Here is a 20,314-nt window from a genome sequence, read left to right as displayed (position 1 = left end):
TTTTGGTACCAACTGTTGTTACTAACAGATTGAAACCCACGAATGCTTTTTTTTTCCTGCATTTGCAATTCCATTGATAAGAACTCGGTCGGTAATGTAGGGATCGAAATTATAGATCGGTACATCCGATGATATATCGTCATTTACCTTTAAAAGTACTTGAGAAATAATTGTTGTAATTGTAATTGGGATCTAAAACAGATGTTTTTCAAGGGTTCACCTCAGTTATGGTAAGATCAATAAAAGTTTTTCTTGTTGAGTGGAACCGTGTAAATCTACGGTTGAAATAGAGTGAAATTCAACAATTTTTTACTGCTAAAAAAGTTATGGTCCTATCTACGAGCAAGAGAGGTTCTTGTTTCATTCATCACTCAACTTTCGTCCATGAAAAGATATACCGAAAGCTACCCTTTTGTCCCACTTTTTCGAAGGATCAAATGCCCAAAAAAATTCCTTCGAAAAAGTTCCGAAAAGATATCGTGGATATGAATTGGGCTCACATGCAAGGTGCACCCGATGCTTGCTCCCGAAGAGATGCTCATTAGAGTCGATGAATCGAATGGAGATAAAAAGGTTTTTTGGATGCTTTACAAATTGTCTAATTTGATATCATCTCGACTATTTTGATGAGACGTGATGATGAAATCAGCTCGATCCAAATATATATTTTTTGCAATGTTATAATTGACGAGTGCTCAGTGTCACTGGTAATTAAATGACTAAATTTTAAATACATCAAATGTACATAACATGACAACAAATCAATGTATTTTGAAATGATTTGTAAAGCATTTTCCTAAAAATCATCACTTAAATAATCAATAGATGAAAAATATTTTCATTATTGATAATAATTTATATCTTATGAAAATATTTCTTATCAATCAATTATTTTGAGTAATATTGATGATCATTTTTATGAGAATTTTTTTTGTAAAATTATTTATTTTCCTAATTATTCGCTAATAAAATGGTCCTGTTTTATGGGAGGGGGGACACTTGAACACTTCAACTGGTCCCCCCGAACTGCATCTTCTCCTGCTTTCCTTGTCTCTGCTCTCTTTGGTCGGGACTGCCGGCAGAATCTCGAATAAAGCTGCAGAAGATGACGATGATGGTGGAATTCGCCACGCCCTCTTCATCTCAGGTCTCTCTCTTCTCTCTCTCTTTCTCGTTCCGACGCGTCGCTTGTTCGATTTGGATTCTTGGTTTCCTGCGATTTCGACTGTTTCCGCGCTCTCGCGTTGCATGGGCCGTTCGGTTCGTGCCGTCGTTTCTGTATGGATTTCTCCGTCGCTGCTATGAGAGCTTCGGGCTCTTCGTTTGAGGGTGAACCCGGTTTTTTGTTGCGATTGGCTTAAGGGGTCTCGAGGTACTTTTGTTCTTGTGAAGACCCGAGATGTTATGTGCTGTTCTATTCCCGGCGGCGCCGACGAGATCGTGCGGTGGCGATGGACGCCTATTGAGGAATGGCGTTGAGGGTGCGAACTGGGTTAGAACGTTTTGAATTGGTAAAGCCCCAATTGCCCACAATCTATCTGCCGTGTGAAAAGCTTTGGTGGTGGCACTTGCGATGTTTTTATTGTTCTGTAGTTCGTCGTTTAAGATTTCAAAGCAACTTGACTTGAGGTTTATGCAATTTAAACTTGCCCTTATTGGAACCTTTGGGATCGGCTGCGTGATGGGTTCTATTGAGTTGGCAACGCGCCTAATCTAATCTACAATGGGCATCGAAGTTAGGTGGAAGTGTGTTTACATGTGTAAATCCCTTTTGTTGGTGACCTGTGTTGTTCCCGGTAATAGATAGACGGTGAGACTCAGCCATGTGCATAGATTCATGCTAATTTTATTATCTTTTGGCTGTTGGGAACTGAGGATTCCATTGGCAGATTGACTAGTTATACAGGCTTAGCTGTGTGCAAAGTCAAAAGCTGCCTCTTTGGAACCTTCAGGAGCCAAATACTGAAGAAAATGATATCCTACTGGATACTTTGAAAACTTGTGGTCTATGTACCTCCTGTGATATCATTAGCCGCCAGGAATTTTTTTTGTGTGTTTCTCCTGCATTATTGTTGCTGTTAGAGGCTTTGTTTTTTTGGTTGAAACTGTTAGAGGATTTGATAAGCCATTCTCATGCTCATTCACCTCCTCCACATTATACTTCAGGTGTAGAATTCCTCTTTCTGGTAATGGTAAGTACATTGAAGCCAAAAGATACTTGTGAAGGTGAAAAGATGGCTGCTGAGGATAGAGATCTTATTGAAATCTTGGAAGAACACAACCCGGTTGATATGGCCAAATATATCAATTATGTCAGTGCGCCACAGGCCGGTGCCATCGCGACATTTTCTGGAACAACTCGCGACACATTTGAGGGCAAAACAGTCTTGGAGCTCCAGTACGAAGCGTACGTGCCGATGGCTGTACGGTGCATCAAGTCTGCATGTCAATCAGCTAGATCATCCTGGAATCTCATGTCCATTGCAGTTGCCCACTGCCTCGGCCCTGTTCCGGTTGGAGAAACAAGTGTCTTCATTGCTGTATCATCGGTTCACCGTGACGATGCACTGGATGCTTGTAAATTTCTGATTGACGAGATAAAGGCATCTGTCCCCATTTGGAAGAAAGAGGTATACACCAATGGAGAGGTCTGGAAGGAGAATAAGGAGTTTTTGGAAAGGAAGTCGGAGCTTGAGAAAGGTGCTCGGGATGAAAATAGATGCTGTAGGAAAAGGTTAGAGAGCAAGACCAATGGGCATGGCTGTTGTGGTGCTAAAGTCAAGATAGATGATGGCGGCTGTAATGGAGAGAGTACAGAAGCTGAGTGAGAAGATTGTAATTTATTTTTGCTGCTTCTAGCATTTTTCCTTCCAATATATATAAGAAGGATTGTGATGTATTTCTCTAATAATAATCATCCGAGAAATATATGTCAGCCTCATCAAATCTGCACGTGATTTTGCTGAGAAACATGTGGAATACAGTGGGATGGATACACAGATTTTCTTTGTTTGTTAGGTAAGTGCTCAGACAGTATTTGGTCTCACCAACTGATGTTCTTTCCCTCACCAGTTCATAATTCTGGGAGTACATTGAAGACCATCATCTGTAGAAGAGAAAACTATGATCCTATGAAATTCTATGCCATAAAACCATGCTCCAACATGATTGACGATCCCGCTGAATTTGATGACCAGTACATTTCTATAATTCCCCCAAGTTCAGTTCTTCATTCCCGATTTCCTAATACCCCAAATTCATCATAAGAGCTGCATCATCTCTGTTGTCCAAGGCAAATTCATGTTGAAGTTGAAGGACAACTCAAGGTATGTCTAAAATTTGATGACCAAATCTACATTTCTTCATTCCTACTTTCCCATTTTCCCCAAGTTCAATTTTCGAAAAGAAGATAATGCTCATGGACCATAGAGGGTAAAAAGAAGATATGCTACTTCCGCAAGCTGAGTGAAATATCAACAAGAAGAGAGTAGAGGGGAAAAGATAATGCTCATGGACCATAGGGTGTAAAAGAAGATATGCCACTTCCACAAGCTGAACAAGAAGTCAGTAACAGCAAATCCACATTAATCAGTCAGTCACTTCTCACATCACTAACGAAAACCCCTAATGACACGTGATCTCCTCCCAAAAGACAAGCAGGATATTTCTCTCTACAACTGAAGACACCCCCAATCGGTGTCCTGCAGAATGAAATCTGGCCCTAGCAGTGAACCGTCTCATGGTTCTTCAGCCGATAGGCTTTTGGCTGGAGTTAGAAGAGCCACACCACCTCGCTCGGGACTCGAGAATTTCCTATAAGCATAGAGGGTAAAAAGAAGATATGCTACTTCCACAAGCTAAGTGAAATATCAACAAGAAGAGAATAGAGGGGAAACAGATAATGCTCATGGACCATAGAGGGTAAAAAGAAGATATGCTACTTCCACAAGCTGAGTGAAATATCAACAAGAAGTCAGTAACAGCAAATCCACATTAATCAGTCAGTCACTTCTCACATCACTAACGAAAACCCCTAATAAAGCTAAGATCATAAAAGACACATGATCTCCTCCCAAAAGACAAGCAGGATATTTCTCTCTACAACTGAAGACACCCCCAACCGGTGTCCTGCAGAATGAAATCTGGCCCTAGCAGTGAACCGTCTCATGGTTCTTCAGCCGATAGGCTTTTGGCTGGAGTTAGAAGAGCCACACCACCTCGCTCGGGACTCGAGAATTTCCTATAAGCAGCTTTCAGCTTACTTTCTGCAGCCCCTGAGTGAAGGCCGACAAGAAACTTTGCACACTCCCTGTCCACAAAAATAAAGCACTTCACCATCAATGATAAACAGACATATCACTATCCCAATTCATGAGAAGGAAGATGAGTGTGACCGTGATGTAAACTCACATTAGCTGATCTGCAGAATACCCTGTATGGTGCTTCAAGGTTTCAGTCCAGAACGGGTGTTTCCCAAGGGTGCACCGGGCTGCATAAACTGCTGATGCAGCAATCATAGAGGGGCAATAAAGTATTATTGTAGAATAGTGCATTAAACCCATCTCAGCCAGGAATAACACCATGTTTTCCATCTGCATTAGCAAAAAAGTTAATGGTTACTTCAATGTAAAGACACAATATTAAATAGACTAATTTAGGACAGGGTTTTTACCTCCTTATCAGATGGAATAGAGGCTTTGATGTATCTGATTAGAAAGACATATGGTGTGGGAACCGTCAGATACCATTCCAACTTCTCCAATATTGATTTCTCCATGACCAGCACTTGTTCTCTAACATAAGCGTTGTCTGATATGAATACAAAGTCATTGACCTGCAAAAAAACCGAAATCAGATTTAAATATACCTCAAAGTGAACTTTATGGTGAAGCAAATTAGGATGGGTTATGGAAAAAGGCACGGACCTCAGGTGCCCAAATCTCTTCATACTTGGATGCTATGAGCATCGCACTTATCCCAACCAACTGAAGCTCCCGCTTGCGGACCACTTTCATGGAAAGGTACCGGTCGACGATATTTACAGCGAGATACAGAGTTTCGGGCATGAGTTCGAATTTGCGGTGAACTTCTATCAGCCAGTCCATCAGAATCGTTCTCATCTTGACATTGATTTCCAGTTGGTTATCCATGTAATCATGTACTCGACCATCATCCTATTGAAGTACTATACCAGTGAGCAACACAAAAGTACATAAATGTTATATCAGAAGATGACATTCTGCTTAAAAATTTACTTCTGTGAGTTTGTAGTACTGGTAGATATCATCGATGTATTCGACCATGGCCAACTCATCATTAGCATCAGCTTCATCAATGTCCACTAAGCAGTCCTCAGGCTTATTAGCTAGCCCACAAGCAGCCTAAATGCGAACAAGAATTACTTTATTTAAAGAAAAATATGCAAAGGAGTAACAAAAGCAAAACATACATAAAAAGGGTACTATGATAGTACAATAAATGTTCTCGAATTTTACCTTGCTTCGTGCCGTCAGAACAGAAGTGAGACTCTTCTTCTTGGAGGACCCATCTTTGAGTACCTTTCTGACAGCAACTTTAGGTTTCTCATCTTCATTGGAGCTTATCACAACAACAGACTCAGGTACAGGCTTGTCGAGGGCCGTCTCTTTGGTTGCAGCTGTTACTTCTGTCACTGTTCTTCTGTTTCCTACTGCACGATCTACGGCTTCTTTGAGCACCCTTCTAACAGCGACTTTACCGTTCTCTTCTTCTGTGGAGCTTATCACGACTACAGAATCAGGTACAGGCTTGTCAAGGGCCTTCTCTTTGTTTGCAGCTGTTACTTCTGTAACTGTTCTTTTGTTTGCTAATGCATGATCTACGGCTTCTTTTGCAATTTTCTAACACATAAGAGAGCTATAATGAGCTAAACTTTGCAACTTTATTCTCATTAACACAAGTTGGCATGAATTGACACATATAAATAGGCCCCAAGTTCATACCTTGTCCTTCTGGGCCGCCACTTGTGCCTTTGCCAGTAGTTGAGCCTCAAAGCTCCTGCAATGTAAGACCAGTGTGTGAGAGAGAGAGAGAGAGAGAGAGAGAGATGAGTTTAAGAGAAGAGTTAACAACCTTGTGGCGGGGCGCGAAATTTGAGCGACCGGTTTCGCATGAGCAGCTCGCTCTGGCACTAGATTACCAATGTCCTGAAGAACTCGTCTGTGCCTCGCTTCTCCGGCCACATTCTTCTGGTTCTCTCCTCCTACAGGTACCCGGAAAGTCAAAATTTCACATCACATCCCTCACGCTCAAGAAAGAGTCAAGACTGGAGAGTTCTTGGAAGAACCCACTATCAAAAACTAGCCCATCAAGGTGAGAGACCCCTAAAATCTTCATGCGAAAACTTTCTGCATAACCAACCTTATGTGGGATTTTATTTTCACGTTGCAGCATTTGCCCCAGTAAATAGAGTACTAACGAGAACAGCAAGAATGATGTAGGAACTCTGGTAATCGATCAGATTAAAAAAAAAAAAAAGGAACTTTCACTAAACCGATGATTAGTCGAAAATCGATGTCTAGGCTGAAAATTTCGTTAAGGACCACCCTAAACCCTGGAACTGCTGATAAAGATTGCTAGCAGCTTTCACATAATCGCCACCGAACCGAACTCAAAATTCACACCCAGATGAAAAAAACTCTTCCTTTCTAAGAAGGGTTTCAAAAACACCCGCTAACGATCGGATCAAAGAAGGAACGATGATCGTGGAATCAAGATCAGACTTTCGAAGCCAACCTCTGGGTTGTTGACCAACAGCTCTCGCGGCCATATCTTCTTGCCCTCTTCCTCCTCCTCCTTCCTCTTCGCAGTTGGTCCCGAAGACTCCTCCGATGCTCGCGAACAGCGCCGACAGAAACCCCTGGAGACGGCCGTTCACCGTCGTCTCGCCTCCTTCTTCGGCGGGCGCCACCCTTGCAACCTCGCCGTCTCGATCACAGAAATTTATCACCGCCACCACCACCCACCCACCAACTATCCTCCGCTTCTCTCTCTTGTTTCGATTCAAATTCGTTCTCTTTCTCTCTCTAGGTTCTTTGGTTGAGCGAGTGTAAAGTGCTGGGGCTTGTGCGAGAGCCTCTGTCTCTCTCCTTTTCGGCCATGGTTGGTTTTAAAAGGAATCGACGCCATGCCCAACGGTCCAATATCGTCTGGCGGGATATCGGCCGTTGGATCGAGAGGATCGAGCGGCTGTTATCCGCATTGACGGGGCTCCCTTATTTGGAATTTTGTAGCCGTTGGGTTTTCTCGCGTGGAGCGGGGGTTTTCTCGGGCGGGTTTGGGGATGGACCCGAATCCTGTTGTTTAATTTAATTTAATATATTTTATTTTTTCCCCTTTTATTTTCCACAGCATGGGCAAATCAATTGAAAAACTCACTGCTCTTCAAATACGTAGATATTGTGACCAAAAAAAAAAAAAAAAAAAAAAACGTAGATATTAACTGACCAAAAAAAAAAAAAAAAAAAAAACGTAGATATTACATAAAAAAATCCATTAATGGACAAATACAAAGATATTATCTAGAATTGCTCATTTGATGTGTAAAAGTAAAAATCAACTTGTGCACACCTTTTTCTTTTTTGGCCTAATACCCTGAAAAAAACCCTCAACTTCAATTATAATATCAATTTTACCATATTTTTTTTTGTCTCATAAAAATCATAGACTTTTCTTTAAGTCCCGTTTTTGCTCTGTTAACCCTCCATCCAAATCATCCTTAGTGATTCTACGTGGCATTTCCACGATTGCTCCAATTTTTCCTCGAATTTCATATAATAAAACATCTTTTGGAGATAAATTTCCATGTCAGCCTAAACGAGGTATTCTTGGATATGAGATATGGGTAAAAATTGAAGCAATTAGGATTGGCTTTCTTTAATTGATCTTACTCTAAGGGGAGTCTTCCTTCAATCTTGCTTGGATCTTTGATTTTTTGCTCCGTCTCTAATCTCTTGTACTTGAAAGTCTTTCATCTCTTGTGATCAGAGAGCTCGCATTTGAGATATTTGGCTTAGAACGCTTGCACAACTCACATTCGGGAGGTTTCCATCTCTTAGTTGTCAACGAGAAATTTTGGACGAAGAGTTAACATTGGCAAGTTTGGGACTCAAATAAAAATTAGTGGTTTTTTATGAGGAAAAAAAGTGTAGGATATAATTGAAACTACACCAAAAATTGGGGGTATTTTATGAAAGAAAAAGTGAAGGTAGAATTAAAAATGGACCTCAAGTTTGGAGTTCTTCGGAGTATTAGACCTACCTTCTTTAACCAATAGAGAAAACATTTTTCTTCATAATAATGATTAACTTGGAAGTGTTTCGTACGTTACCGATTAACCTTATCTCAAAGCCATATTATCTCTTTTCACCTAACAATCCCAATTCGAATCCATAGAGGAAATTAAAAAGAGAGAAAAAGGGTTTGGACCCTCAAAATTGCATCTTCATTCCTTACGATCTAACCAGATCTAAAAGGAATTGGCCACCTCCCCCAAAAAAAGAGGAAAAAGAACAGCACAAAAAGAAACAAATTTAAAAAAAAGAAAAAAGAAGACAAAGTAAATTACAAGGACGAGTCAATGCGACACGATTGTCTCAAAGCAGTGCAACCCATCAAACTCCAAGGCAATACAAGGCCTCGTCGCCGCTTCTTCATCCCTCTTCTCCGTTCCTCCGTTCTCATCAACTCCTCGCTCTGGCTCTCGCTCTTGCTCATCGCTCCTCGCCATGTCCATGGTGGCGTTGCTGAAATAACACTGCGAAAATCCACCAAAACCGAACCCGACTCAAATCAAACACACGCACTCGCCAGAGAAAAAGGAAGGAAAAAATTTACTGTTCGTAACCTCCTCCGTGAAGATGGCCAGGGAAGCAAAATCTGTGGACAGAGACATCTTTCCTGTCTATCTTCTTGATTTTCAAGTGGAGGGTCTATTCGAACGAGAAGCAGATTATCTTTTGTTAAGATGATTGCAGGGAGGAGAAAATTCCTGAAATCGAGAGCAACTGCCTTCTTATATTGCGCAGGTCTAGGGGGTCCATCTCCCTCTCCCCTCTCTTTTTTCTCTGTGCCACACGAAGGATGAGAGGTTGAAAAGACTGCCATTGCCGTTTTGGGAAGCAAGGAAACCGGATCATCTCGGCTTTGCTACTCCGTCACTTGTCATTCCGTCAAGCGATTGCGATGCAATTATTGTTGATCAGGCGACGTTCCATGTGTTGTGAGATTCGGATGTAATGCCTGAGCGACATGTGCTATCTTTCGTAGAAAGTTTCGCTTCGAAAACTTGCTTACGGAATTGAACTCTCGACTAAAGTCGCAAAAAGAATCATCGCCGGGTTGGTAAACTTAAATTCACTAAAATCCATATGCTCGAAATCTCTCTTGAGACCTACTCATTCGGGATTCGGCTTGATTAAACTACTATGCGGGTCGGCTCGAGGGGCAAAATGGTTGGGTGTAGGCAAATAATTTCATTTTCTGACTTTAGCCTATCCAAGCCTGCCTGACGCCAATTAATTTTGTTTTAGAAAATTCATCACTCTTTTAATCATGAATGGTCTTGGATAAGGATCAGTAGGCCTTGTAGTAGGTCCAATCCAACGTTGATTATATCTTAACTCTAGTGATTGATTTTTGGAATAAGTGTAGTTGAAGTCCTAGCTTGCTGGTTGGCAAAAAATTCCAGTCGATTTGGGGTATTTTTGTTCAAACACAATTTAAATTTAAATTTAATCATATTAAAACTTAAAAAGAAAAGTTAAAAAAAAAGGGAACACATAGGCTGATAGGGCAGTGGCGATGATTGGTGGGGTCATTGGTGCTTGGGCAACGGCCGACAACCCTCGCCAACCAGAGGCGAGGGCCATGACAAAGGGTGTCACCCAGCACCCTAGACTTGGGCGACGAGCTCCAAGGGGCCTAGGCGAGGGTCGCCAAGCTGGCGTTGCCCAAGTTTGGGATCTTTGGGCAAGGGCTGGCAATCCTCACCCCGACGAGGCGAGGGTGGGTGACCCTTGCCTAGATCTAGGAGAGGGTCGCCACCCTCTCCCGTCTCTAGCCCTCGCCTCTAGTTAGCCAAGATTGCTAGCCCTCACCCAGGTGCCGATGACCCCATCAACCGTCGTCGTCATCATTGTCGCCGCCACCCCACCAGCGATAAGGCAGCGGCCAGAAAAATTAAAAAGATGAAATTACCCTTCACAATTAGTGAGTTCAGGCATTTATTTAAGACTGATATGGTTATTTCAAATTCTTATTTGAAAAAATGTCCATTTTAGATCATTATTTGAGAAAAATGTGGGTATTTTAGGTCTTTATTAAAAAATTTCCCGTGAAAAACAAAGAAATTACATAGACACATCAATGCGACACGATTGTCTCAAAGCAATGCAACCCATCAAACTCCAACGCAACACAAGGCCCCGTTGCTACTTCATCCCTCTCCTCTGTTCCTCCATTCTCATTAGCTCCTCGCCCTTGCTCATTGCTCCTCACCATGTCCATGGTGGCATTGTGGAAATAACATTGCGAAAATCCACCAAAACTGAATCTGATTCGAATCAAACACATACATTCGCCAGAGAAAAGGGAAGGAAAAATAGAGATTTTTTTTTTTCACTTTTCTAACCTCCTAAGTGAAGATGGCCAGTGAAGCAAAATCTGTGGACAAAGACATTTTTTCTGTCTTTCTTCTTGATTTTCAAGTGGAGGGTCTATTTGAACAAGAAGCAGGTTATTGGCAAAAGTACTAAAAATTCTAAACTTATGGCATTAATATCAATTCAGTCCTAAATATTTTTAATTGTACCAATTTAGTCCTAAACCTTTTCACATTGACATTAATTTAGTCCATCCGATCAAATTTGGCTGATGGACATTGATGTGGACGCCGACTAACCAACAAACACTGACGTAATAATTTTTAAATAAATATATTTTTAATTTTTTTATTAATTTTATTAATTTTTTTTTTTTCCTTTTCATTTTCTTTTTCCTCTTCTTCCTCTTGGCCTTCTTCTCTTGTAGTGGCTGGCAAACCTCTGACAACTTGCCGACCATTGGGCAAGACCACCTTCACCGTGGTGAGGCCGGGGCAAGGCTAGCCTTGCTCGCGGCCTTAGGCGAGCCAGGCAAGGGCTTAACGGTCCTCACCTTGTGGACGATGAGCCTTGTCGGCCACTACAAGGAATCAAAGGAGAAAGAAGAGAAAAAAGAAGAAAAATTAATAAAAATTTGAAAAATAAAAAATAATTAAAAATTGTTGGTCGACAATCAGCATCCCCTAGTACCGGTCGGTCAAAATTAATCGGATGGACTGAATTGATATCAATGTGAAAATGTTTATAACTAAATTGATATAAATGTTATAGATTTATAATTTTTTTGGGTACTTTTTCCGCATATCATCTTTATTAAGATGATTGTAGGGAGGAGAAATTCCTGAAATCGGGAGCAACTGCCTACTTGTATTGTGCATGTCTGGTCATCTATCTCCATCTCCCACTCTCATTTTCTCTGCCACACACAGGATGAGATGTTGAAAAAGACTGCGATTCCCGTCTTGGGAAGCAAGGAAACCGGATCACGTTGGCTTTGCTACACATCAGTCACTTGTCATTTTGTCAAGCGATTGCGATGCAATCGTTGTTGATTAGGCAACGCTCCGTGTGAGATTCGGGAGTAATGCACAAGTGACAAGCGCTATCTATCGTAACAAGTCACGCTACGAGAACTTGCTTATTACTCCGTAGGATTTGAACTCTCGAGTAAAGTCACAAAAAGAATCATCGCGAGATTGGTAAAATTTAAATTCACTCAAGGAAAAATCCATATGCACGAAATCTCTCTTAGACCTGGTCATTCGGGATTCGGTTTAATGAAACTACTACGTTGGCTCGAGAGGCAAAATGGCTGGGACTAGGCAAATAATTTCATTTTCTAGCCTTAGCCTATCCAAGCCTGCCTAACGCTAATTAATTTTATCTTAGTTGACTCTTTTAATCATGAATGGTCTTGGATTAGGATCTTTAGGCCTTGTGATAGGTCCAATCTGATGTCAATTAGGTCTTGATTCTAGTCATTGATTTTTGGGAGGAGTGCTTGAAGTCCTAAAAGTACAATTATATCCTAAAACTTATCAAGTTGATATAATTAAATTCCTTTATTATATCCGTCCAACTGTCAAATGGAATATGCTAACAAGTTTTTGGACACGATTGTACTTTTCTAAATATTTTAAGACTCAATTGTATTGTTGTAATACATGTTAGGATTTGATTACATTTTTAAAAAAATTTAGAATTGAATTACTTCCTTAACAAGTTTTATAACTTTTAATACATTTATCCCTTGATTTTCATATTCACAATATGCACTTATGAAGTCAAGGATAATAATCCAAATGAAAAATAACATAAACAATTCATGAATTTTGATCCAATATTGTATATGATTCATGAATTTTTAATTTGTTCAATATAATCCCTGACTATATTGAACATTTTCATGCAATTTGAGAACTATGTTAAACATATATCAAAAGTTTATGGATCATATTGCACTTTAAACTAAAGTTCATAGATTATATTGAACAAGATAAAAGTTTATCATTTTCAACATATTGACCAAAAAGTCGATCAAACGACTTTGGTCACAAATAAATTGTTTGAGACATTTTAGAAAAAACTTTAGCAGATGAAATCTTGGGGTACTTCTAGAGGAAAAGAGTTCTTATTAACCAATTTATGGATTGGTTTATAGAAGGGTGAGACGATTGGCTTTATTCCAACATATGTAGTAGACGATGTTCCCTTTTGGCCCCAAAGGCAGTTTTAAGACCCGGGAAATAAAGCCCAAATGGCCTTCATATACATTCCCACCAGAAAATACCTAAGTTGATCTAGAACAATGTCCTTGTTGGCAAAATCCCTCTGAATCGGCCTCATAATAGAGCTCCCATATTATGCATATGAATAGGCTTCTCATTGGTTCAAAGTTCAAGGACTGTTTGTATCATCATCCCTAATTTGAAAGTGGTCTCTAATTCTAATGTTACAACTGATTATGGGTGTGGTAACTTGCTAGGCTGCCCGGCCGGTCAAGCCATATTGGCTCAAAGGGTAGGCTTGAGTAGGCAATTTATCACGTCGGGCCAAATCTACCCAACCCCTCTCAAACCCCGATTAAATTATATTAAATAAAAAAAAAAAAAAAAAACCTTCGTAAGGATGTTTAGCTCTATGTATATAAAATGTAATATTCTATCAATGTTACATCTTCATCTAGAAGGAAAATATTTTTCGATTTTCTGGTATTTAGATGATGAATAACTAATCAATTTACGAAAAATATTTTTTATGAATTGAGATAAGACGGAAATTACTCTTGGTAAACGATTAAATAAATGAAAATTAATTATTTAAAAAAAAAAAATTTCCTTTGGACGAAATAAACGTTGACCACAAAAACCTCATTAAAAACTCGTGGAGATGCCTTCACGAAAACGGAACGCCCCACATGATCGAGTTGAATTGATGGCGGTGTCTCCTCGTTGAATCGAAAGTCCCATTTTTTTCCCTTTAAAAATTCATCGCCAACCAGAAAAAAAGAAAAAAAAAAAGAAAAAAATAAATTAGGGCTCCATTAATTCCACGGTGGCATTGTCCACGTGTCCGTCACGTGCAGCGATGCGAGAGCCAGAGGGGATAATGATAGCGGTCACGTGCGAAGCAATTAAAATATTAGGTAGCGAACGAGCGAGGTTAGTCCCTAGCTTCCGGCGCAATCTATCGACTAAAAGGTCAAAAATTCCCTCTTTTATTATTGTATATTCCCTGCCAAGTGCCAACCCCTTCATTTCTCCTCTTAGCCCCTCCTCTAAGATAATCTAGAATAGGAAAGCAAAATGCATATATTTTTTTATATAGAACTAATTCAATTCAAGCGACAAACCAATCAAATCGCAGCTCAAAAAAGTGAGACTCTGATTCGATTAACAAATAAATTAGTTATATCGAGTAAATGCATCTTAAGTGAATCGAAACAGTATTAAATAGGTTTACAACTTATTTAAACTCAATCTATTTTTACAACTTATTTAAACTCAATCTCTCACTTTGCATTGTTACTATAGTTTTGTTATCAATTTTCTTAGATTTGATTTATAATGAAAGTGTTTTTAACAATATGGGTTAAATCGATACAAATGTGGTATGGGTCGGTCGAGTACGATTCGCTAGATTTGTATCTCATGAAAATGGATCTATTTGGATTCGGTCATTTATGGCGGGACCCTTGACCTGAACTCGATTCGATCCATTTTGATAGATCTATCCAAACTCGAGATTGACGGGACGGGGAGCTATAGTCCAATATTTGCCTTTTTTTAAATGTAATGTACGTCGAAGTCCACGTTGGCGAAGATAGATCGTATTATGGTGGCCGCGACCGAGAGGATGCTCCACTTTCGTCCGTCATGATTGGGGACGAAGAAGATCTTGCAATTTTGTAATTATTCAATTCATACAGGTAATGCATGCTTGATTTCTTTATTGTTGTCTATATTCTTTTTGGAGCTCTTTATTTTTGGCAATAAAGTCACGAGTCCTCAGCTTTTTCGATCTTGTATGATGTTGTCGATAGAGTTTTTTATTTATGCAATCGGGTCCATGAATTGTATTATTTGTTTATTTGGTCCTTTTGTCCAACGATGTAACGGAATAGACAATGTGGCTGTTAAATACCTCCGGTGGCGCCTACAAAGCAGCTACATGGTGTCTTTCGTGAAAAGAACTTGACAAATTTTGGAAATTCAAGGTTATTTTCTGCAAAGAAACTTGGAAAAAAAAAATCTTCAAAGTCATTGACTGTTACAAAGGAAGCTCTAGGTCTATCGTAATCAATTTCTTCAGGAATTGGCCTAGAATCGACCCGATTGGTCTCGAGATTGACCAAAGAGTTGGGTCTAACATTAATCAATGCAACCATAATTTTACAAAAGCACATGTGAACAACCGTTGACATAGTGGCACGCCATTAATGGATTTGCTGGACTTTCTATGTTTGAAACTCATATCCAACATTTAACTAGAAACTGGTTCAAAACTAACGCCAATTACGGTATAAAATCGTTCAATTCCTAAGCCACATAGATCATCGCTAGCCAAGCCAAAGGTGCATGAGTGCTCACATGGCAGTCACAAAAGCGTCAACATGGCACTTGGTGGCCACATTATAAAGTCATTGCACGAAAAGAAAAAAAAGAAAGAAAGGAAGGAATGAAGTCTTTGGGATGAAATTGCACAAATGAAAAAAAAAAATTAATAAATCTCCAATAAATTTATCCTCCTTTTATTTTTTGGGAAAGACTTTTTGGATTACGAGTCATAATTGAATTTAAGTGGACCTTTCACATTCGCAAATTTGGACCATCAATGTATCTTCAATCTTGATGGATTATGATAGTGGCGATGACAAGACCTATCAGTCAATCTGTCAATTCTAAGTCTTTTGATATCCGAGGCCATCGGAGATTCGGTCCGGCGCCGGCCACGGGCCGGTGCGGTGGGGTTCCGTCCACCGCTCGCCTCCACCCTCCCTCTCTATTTCACTCTCTCTCTCTCTCTCTTTCCTCGTCCTGAGCTCGGGAGAAAGATTTCATTCGATTTCTTACTTTTTTCTCTCTCTTCTGCAACTTCACTCGCTGGCCGTCATCCAGATGTCGGAGACCTGCAACTCTCGCCACTTCTCATGGCTGATGAAGTCGTGCTTCCACAACCCTAACGACAAACCCCTCTCCCCGCACTCTCCCCACCACCTCCCCATCAAGGCCTCCGCCCCGACCCTCTCCTCCCTCCCCGACGACCTCCTCCTCGAGTGCCTCTCCCGCCTCCCCGCCCCCTCCCTCCCCGCCGCCGCCTCCGTCTGCCGCCGCTGGTCCCGCATCCTCGACTCCCCCGCCTTCCACGACCTCCGCCGCCTCCACGGCCTCCTCCGCCCCTCCGTCTTCGCCCTCTCCTTCCTCGACTCCGCCCTCCTCTCCGCCTCCCTCCGCCTCGGCCCCGCCCCCGCCCCCGGCCCCGGTCCCGGTCCCGGCTCCGATCCCCTCTGGCAGGTCTCCCTCTTCATCCCCGACGCCGGCTGGGGCGGAGGCGGCGGCGGAGGGCTGCTCCCCCGCCAGCTTCTTCCAGGGCCTCGTCCCCCACGCCCGCCTCGCCGCGATCGGCCCGAGGATCTACATCATCGGCCGGAATGCCGTCGCGCGCTACGACACCTGGACCGGGAGCGTCGCTTCGAGGTCGCCCATGACGTTCCCGAGGAAGAAGTTCGCCGTCGCGGTGCATTCCGGGCGAATCTACGTCGCCGGCGGCGGCGGCGGCGGGAGGACCTCGGCGGTCGAGGAGTACGATCCGGATCGCGACGGGTGGACCGTGGTGTCGCACGCGCCGAGGAGGCGGTACGGCTGCGTCGGGGCTGCGGTGGACGGCGTGTTCTACGTGATCGGAGGCCTCCGGATAGGCCCCTCGGCGGCTGGGACCGAGCCGTCGCGCGCCGCCGGAGCGGAGGCGCACGTGTACGCGAGCTCGATGGACCTGTACGACGTGGAGGCGCGGGGGTGGCTGAGGAGCCGCGCGGTGCCCGGCGGGGCTGCGTGGTGGCGGCCTGCGCGGCCGTCGGCCACGTCTACGTCCTGGCGAGCCACGCGCTCGAGCTGTCGTTCTGGCGCTTCGACGCGCGCCGGAGGAGCGGCGGGGGCGGATGCTTCGGGGAGTGGAGCAGGGCGAAGAGCCCGCCGCTGCCGACGCAGGTGCGGCTGGACTCGACGGTGAAGTTCAGCTGCGTCGGGGTCGGGGACAAGGTGGTGCTGGTCCAGGTGGCGGGGTGCATCGACGACCTGCTGCGGCGGAGCGGGCGGAGCGAGCGGGGCTGCGGGAGGGGCTGGTGCTGGCGTACGACACGGCGGCGGGGGAGTGGAGCAGGGCGGCGGACCTGCCGGAGGGGATCGCACGCGCCGCCTGCGCGTGCGTGGAGTGCTAGGGGTGGGGGTGGGCCCCACGATTGCCGGGTAGGATAGGGTACGAAACGAATATGGCTGAAAATGTAGCAGGCAGGAGAGCGTGCGTCTCGTGCGTAGCGTGGTGTGTGGAGTAGTAGCGAGGGAAGCAGACGACAAAAAGACTGTCTGCGAAAAGGAAAACCGAGGGACGCGTCGCGCGTGGATTCCACTCTCCGGTCGTTTCGCCTTTCTTTCTCGATTTGATTGATTAGAGAGATGTTTCTTAATTTGTATTTTCTTTTTGGTCCGTCTTAATTTGTATTTTACTTAGTAAAAACGTTGCTCTTTTTTTTTTTCCCCCTTTTTTTTTATTAACTGTTTCCAAAGCACTGGCTCTGGCTTCTTCCTTGATTATGTACTCTGGAAATGAAAAATGGCACAGATAATCTGAGAAGTTTTACTCATCGTGGAATATTGTTCATGAACTTTACTTTGTTTAATATAATCTATGAATATGCAATGTTATCCTTTAATTTTTAGGTTATTCAATGTGATCTACGAATTCTTGTTATATGTTCGATTTACTATATAAAAATGTTCAATGTAACTCAAATTAATGAAATAATAATATTATATTTTCTTTATATAATATAGGCATTAGATTGAACATTTATCAAAGTTCAAATATGACATTGAACAAATTAAAAATTGAGGGAAGGCATTGCACATTGAACAAAAATTCATAGCAAATTAAAAATTAAGAGATTATATTATATATATTGGGCTAAATTATAATGATCCTTTTGTGTAATTATTCTTTTTTGGAAAAGAATGGAAAATTAAAAGTTGAGTGACGACATTACGATAAGAATTCATAAACTATATTGAACAAATTGAAAATTAAGAGATTATATTATATATTAAGCAAAAGTATAATGTGCCTTTTATGTAATTATTCTTTTCAAAAAGGAGTGAAAAAGGAAAGCTGGAGTAGAGTAAAGTGGAGATGCTCCTAAACAGTTGGAATAAGGGAGCAGTGGGGCGCCCGACTGACTTTTGGGAGTGAAAAAGCAAAGATAGAGAGTGGAGTGGAGATGCAGGGGATCGAACCCTGTACCTCTCGCATGCAAAGCGAGCGCTCTACCATTTGAGCTACATCCCCTTCGTTGAAGATTTTCATCATGATATAATCCCAAGGCTTTACTGTTTTATCTGTCCTTGCTTGTTCCTTCTGTTGACTCTTTTCTAGGTATCTCCTTCCTCCTGCATAGACTTCAATTTACAGATTTGATATGAAATCCGCGGTAAAGTTTGCATAATCGATAATTACAATGGATTTAGTGTTCCATACGACAATTCCCACTCAACAACACTGGCATAACTGCAAATCAAAATCCACAAACCCCAAAAAAAAAAAAAAAAAAAAAAAAAAAAGAATTAATCAACAGTTCATCTTCCAATGGAAAATAAAGGTCTAGAGATAAGAGATAGAATTCTAGATGTAGACTAACATTTTAAGCAGCAACAAATCCCAGCTAAAGAAAGGAAAAGCAAAGCACTAAAGAGCAACGAGCCCGACATAAAAAGAAACCAGGAACAAGCGAAGGGACATAAAAGGAAACGAGATGATTACCTTTTCAACCGTGTCCCGTCTTTTATGCTTTGGAACCGTTCTGTAATCGCTTCGCAGTCCTATGCTTTCGAATACATATTTTTCTTAATAAAACAGCCGGAACAGTCTCATTCATCAGTTGATCCCTCATTTGGACACGCAAACGATCTGTCATTGCATTCCTCGAAGAACATATGAGAGTTGCAGAGAGAGCGAAAAGGCTCTTGATTCAGGACCCTTCGACTCTTCATCTCATGGAAGTCGATCAAAGATGATCGGCCGAGGCAGAGTCCAAAGTGGCGTTTGAATTTCGAGCTCGAGAGAAGAGTACAGAAGAGCAGCCAACTGAAACGTTCTTCATTCTATCTCGGGGCGTGGAATCGGTTCTTTCTCGAGGAAGTTTTAATCGGTCGAGCCACGGTGAATGTTCGATCATCCAATACCGCCACCGTACCAATGAGGAATGTACCGATTCACGACCAATGCGAAAGAGGGCTTACCGATTTATGACCCTTGCGAAGTTTCTGATCAGTCTAAATTGCCACGATCGATTTAGACGCGTTTGGGCCGAGTCTCCCCAAATATTAGGCCCAAAGGCACATTGATTGGGACTTTTAAATTGTCTCGTAACTTGCCAACAGACTCCGAAAGACTCGAAACATCTAGGGAAAATTCTCAATAAGAATCTGAAACGAACGAAAGTGATAATCTTCCTGATGGGGAGTTTATCAAAATTTAGTCCTTTTCTTTTCTCTCTGGCTTGTAGTTTATTTCTATAGAACTTTTGAACGTGGAATCATAGGATTACTACACACATATATTTAAGCAAAAGGGTCGGAGGAACAAATTTTTTTTGAAACCAGTCTAGTGCTGTGGAGACTGTAGCCATTAAGTAAAGCATAGCAATTTCAAGTCTGAATAGTCCCTTGTATTATCACCTTAAATTTCTTGATGCACCCTCGTTGATAATCTTCTTCTAGTAACAGATTTGTTCCTTTGGTGTTATTTCGATAGCAATAATCACATAGCATAGTTCCGGGAGATCTTTCTTTCATTTTAGGACACCATAAATTCTAGACTTGGGCGACGGTCGCTAGACCTGTGTGAGGACAAGCGACCCTACCTAGGTTTGGGAGAGGGTTGCCACCCTCTCTTGTTTTTGGCACGAGCCTGCTAGCCCTCACCTCTTGTTGGTGAGGGTCGCCAACCCTTGCCTAGGTGCTGGTGACCATTACCACCACCCCACCGACAAGGGGTTGGAGGGCCTATGTGTTTCTTTTTTTTGTAAAGAATTAAAAAAATAAAAAAAAAAAAATCAAATGATTTAAAAAACAAAATTGCCCTTCATCATCAACCGGTGAGTTTAAACACTTCTTTGACACTAATATGATAACTTTAAGAAAAAAAAAAAGTTAATTTTATTACTTTATTTAAAAAATGATATTTTGAGAACTTTTATTTGAAATAATATTTATTTCAAATCCTTATTTGAGAAAATAATGATATTCGAGGCTCCTATTTGGAATTTCCCTAGACATCTAATTCTTGTACGGACTAACTTGACGACTTTTGTGATGCAAGATAAGAATCTCACTTTCAATGGGTGAGATCCTCACATGGCGAAGCGATCGCCCACTGATCGAGATTTCCAATGATCATAAACAAAT

The 20,314-nt window shown here is 41.8% G+C and overlaps 2 protein-coding genes, 1 long non-coding RNA gene, 1 other non-coding gene and 1 pseudogene across 7 annotated transcripts; 2 read left to right on the top strand and 3 right to left on the bottom strand.

The window, feature by feature from the left end:
* Positions 1-995: 995 nt before the first annotated feature.
* Positions 996-3,001, top strand: LOC104421443 (molybdopterin synthase catalytic subunit). 2 transcript variants are annotated; one of them, XM_010033392.3, is made up of 2 exons: positions 996-1,147; positions 2,167-3,001. In XM_010033392.3, exon 2 carries the CDS (start codon positions 2,190-2,192, stop codon positions 2,826-2,828), a length of 639 nt encoding a protein of 212 aa, XP_010031694.2. In that variant the 5' UTR covers positions 996-1,147; positions 2,167-2,189; the 3' UTR covers positions 2,829-3,001. The 2 variants fall into 2 exon arrangements, with proteins under 2 accessions (XP_010031694.2, XP_010031695.2); XM_010033393.3 differs by lacking the exon at positions 996-1,147 and adding an exon at positions 1,157-1,511.
* Positions 3,002-3,629: 628 nt separating this feature from the next.
* On the bottom strand, positions 3,630-7,139 carry LOC104421442 (G2/mitotic-specific cyclin S13-7). Of its 3 annotated transcripts, none has more exons than XM_010033390.3 (10): positions 6,775-7,130; positions 6,112-6,241; positions 5,982-6,036; positions 5,496-5,879; positions 5,256-5,381; positions 4,926-5,174; positions 4,673-4,834; positions 4,411-4,592; positions 4,215-4,309; positions 3,630-3,787 (listed from the first exon to the last, which is right to left on the bottom strand). In XM_010033390.3, exons 1-10 carry the CDS (start codon positions 6,806-6,808, stop codon positions 3,738-3,740), a joined length of 1,467 nt encoding a protein of 488 aa, XP_010031692.1. In that variant the 5' UTR covers positions 6,809-7,130; the 3' UTR covers positions 3,630-3,737. The 3 variants fall into 3 exon arrangements, with proteins under 3 accessions (XP_010031692.1, XP_039159692.1, XP_010031690.1); XM_039303758.1 differs by lacking the exon at positions 3,630-3,787 and adding an exon at positions 3,916-4,128 and having other exon boundaries at positions 4,167-4,309; XM_010033388.3 differs by lacking the exon at positions 3,630-3,787 and having other exon boundaries at positions 3,916-4,309; positions 6,775-7,139.
* A 1,306-nt stretch (positions 7,140-8,445) lies between these two features.
* Positions 8,446-9,144, bottom strand: LOC120288675. The gene is made up of 2 exons (XR_005546772.1): positions 8,885-9,144; positions 8,446-8,794 (listed from the first exon to the last, which is right to left on the bottom strand). It is a non-coding gene; the product is annotated as an uncharacterized LOC120288675 (long non-coding RNA).
* Positions 9,145-15,477: 6,333 nt separating this feature from the next.
* On the top strand, positions 15,478-17,076 carry LOC120288683 (annotated as a pseudogene).
* A 1,048-nt stretch (positions 17,077-18,124) lies between these two features.
* Positions 18,125-18,197, bottom strand: TRNAA-UGC. Its single transcript has one exon. It is a non-coding gene; the product is annotated as a tRNA-Ala (tRNA).
* Positions 18,198-20,314: the final 2,117 nt, after the last annotated feature.

This window comes from Eucalyptus grandis, chromosome 10 (assembly GCF_016545825.1).
Source record: "Eucalyptus grandis isolate ANBG69807.140 chromosome 10, ASM1654582v1, whole genome shotgun sequence".
In the NCBI taxonomy this organism is placed as follows: Eukaryota; Viridiplantae; Streptophyta; class Magnoliopsida; order Myrtales; family Myrtaceae; genus Eucalyptus; species Eucalyptus grandis.
Note: the sequence above shows the minus strand (reverse complement) of the source record. Positions and strands in the feature narration are given on the sequence as shown.

Coding starts and splice junctions, on each gene's coding strand:
- LOC104421443 (XM_010033392.3), top strand. CDS start 2,190: ATGGTAAGTACATTGAAGCCAAAAGATACTTGTGAAGGTGAAAAGATG.
- LOC104421442 (XM_010033388.3), bottom strand. CDS start 6,808: ATGGCCGCGAGAGCTGTTGGTCAACAACCCAGAG. Junction 6,242..6,774: donor TGTTGGTCAACAACCCAGAG/GTTGGCTTCGAA, acceptor GGGTACCTGTAG/GAGGAGAGAACCAGAAGAAT. Junction 5,175..5,255: donor AGTACTACAAACTCACAGAA/GTAAATTTTTAA, acceptor GTACTTCAATAG/GATGATGGTCGAGTACATGA.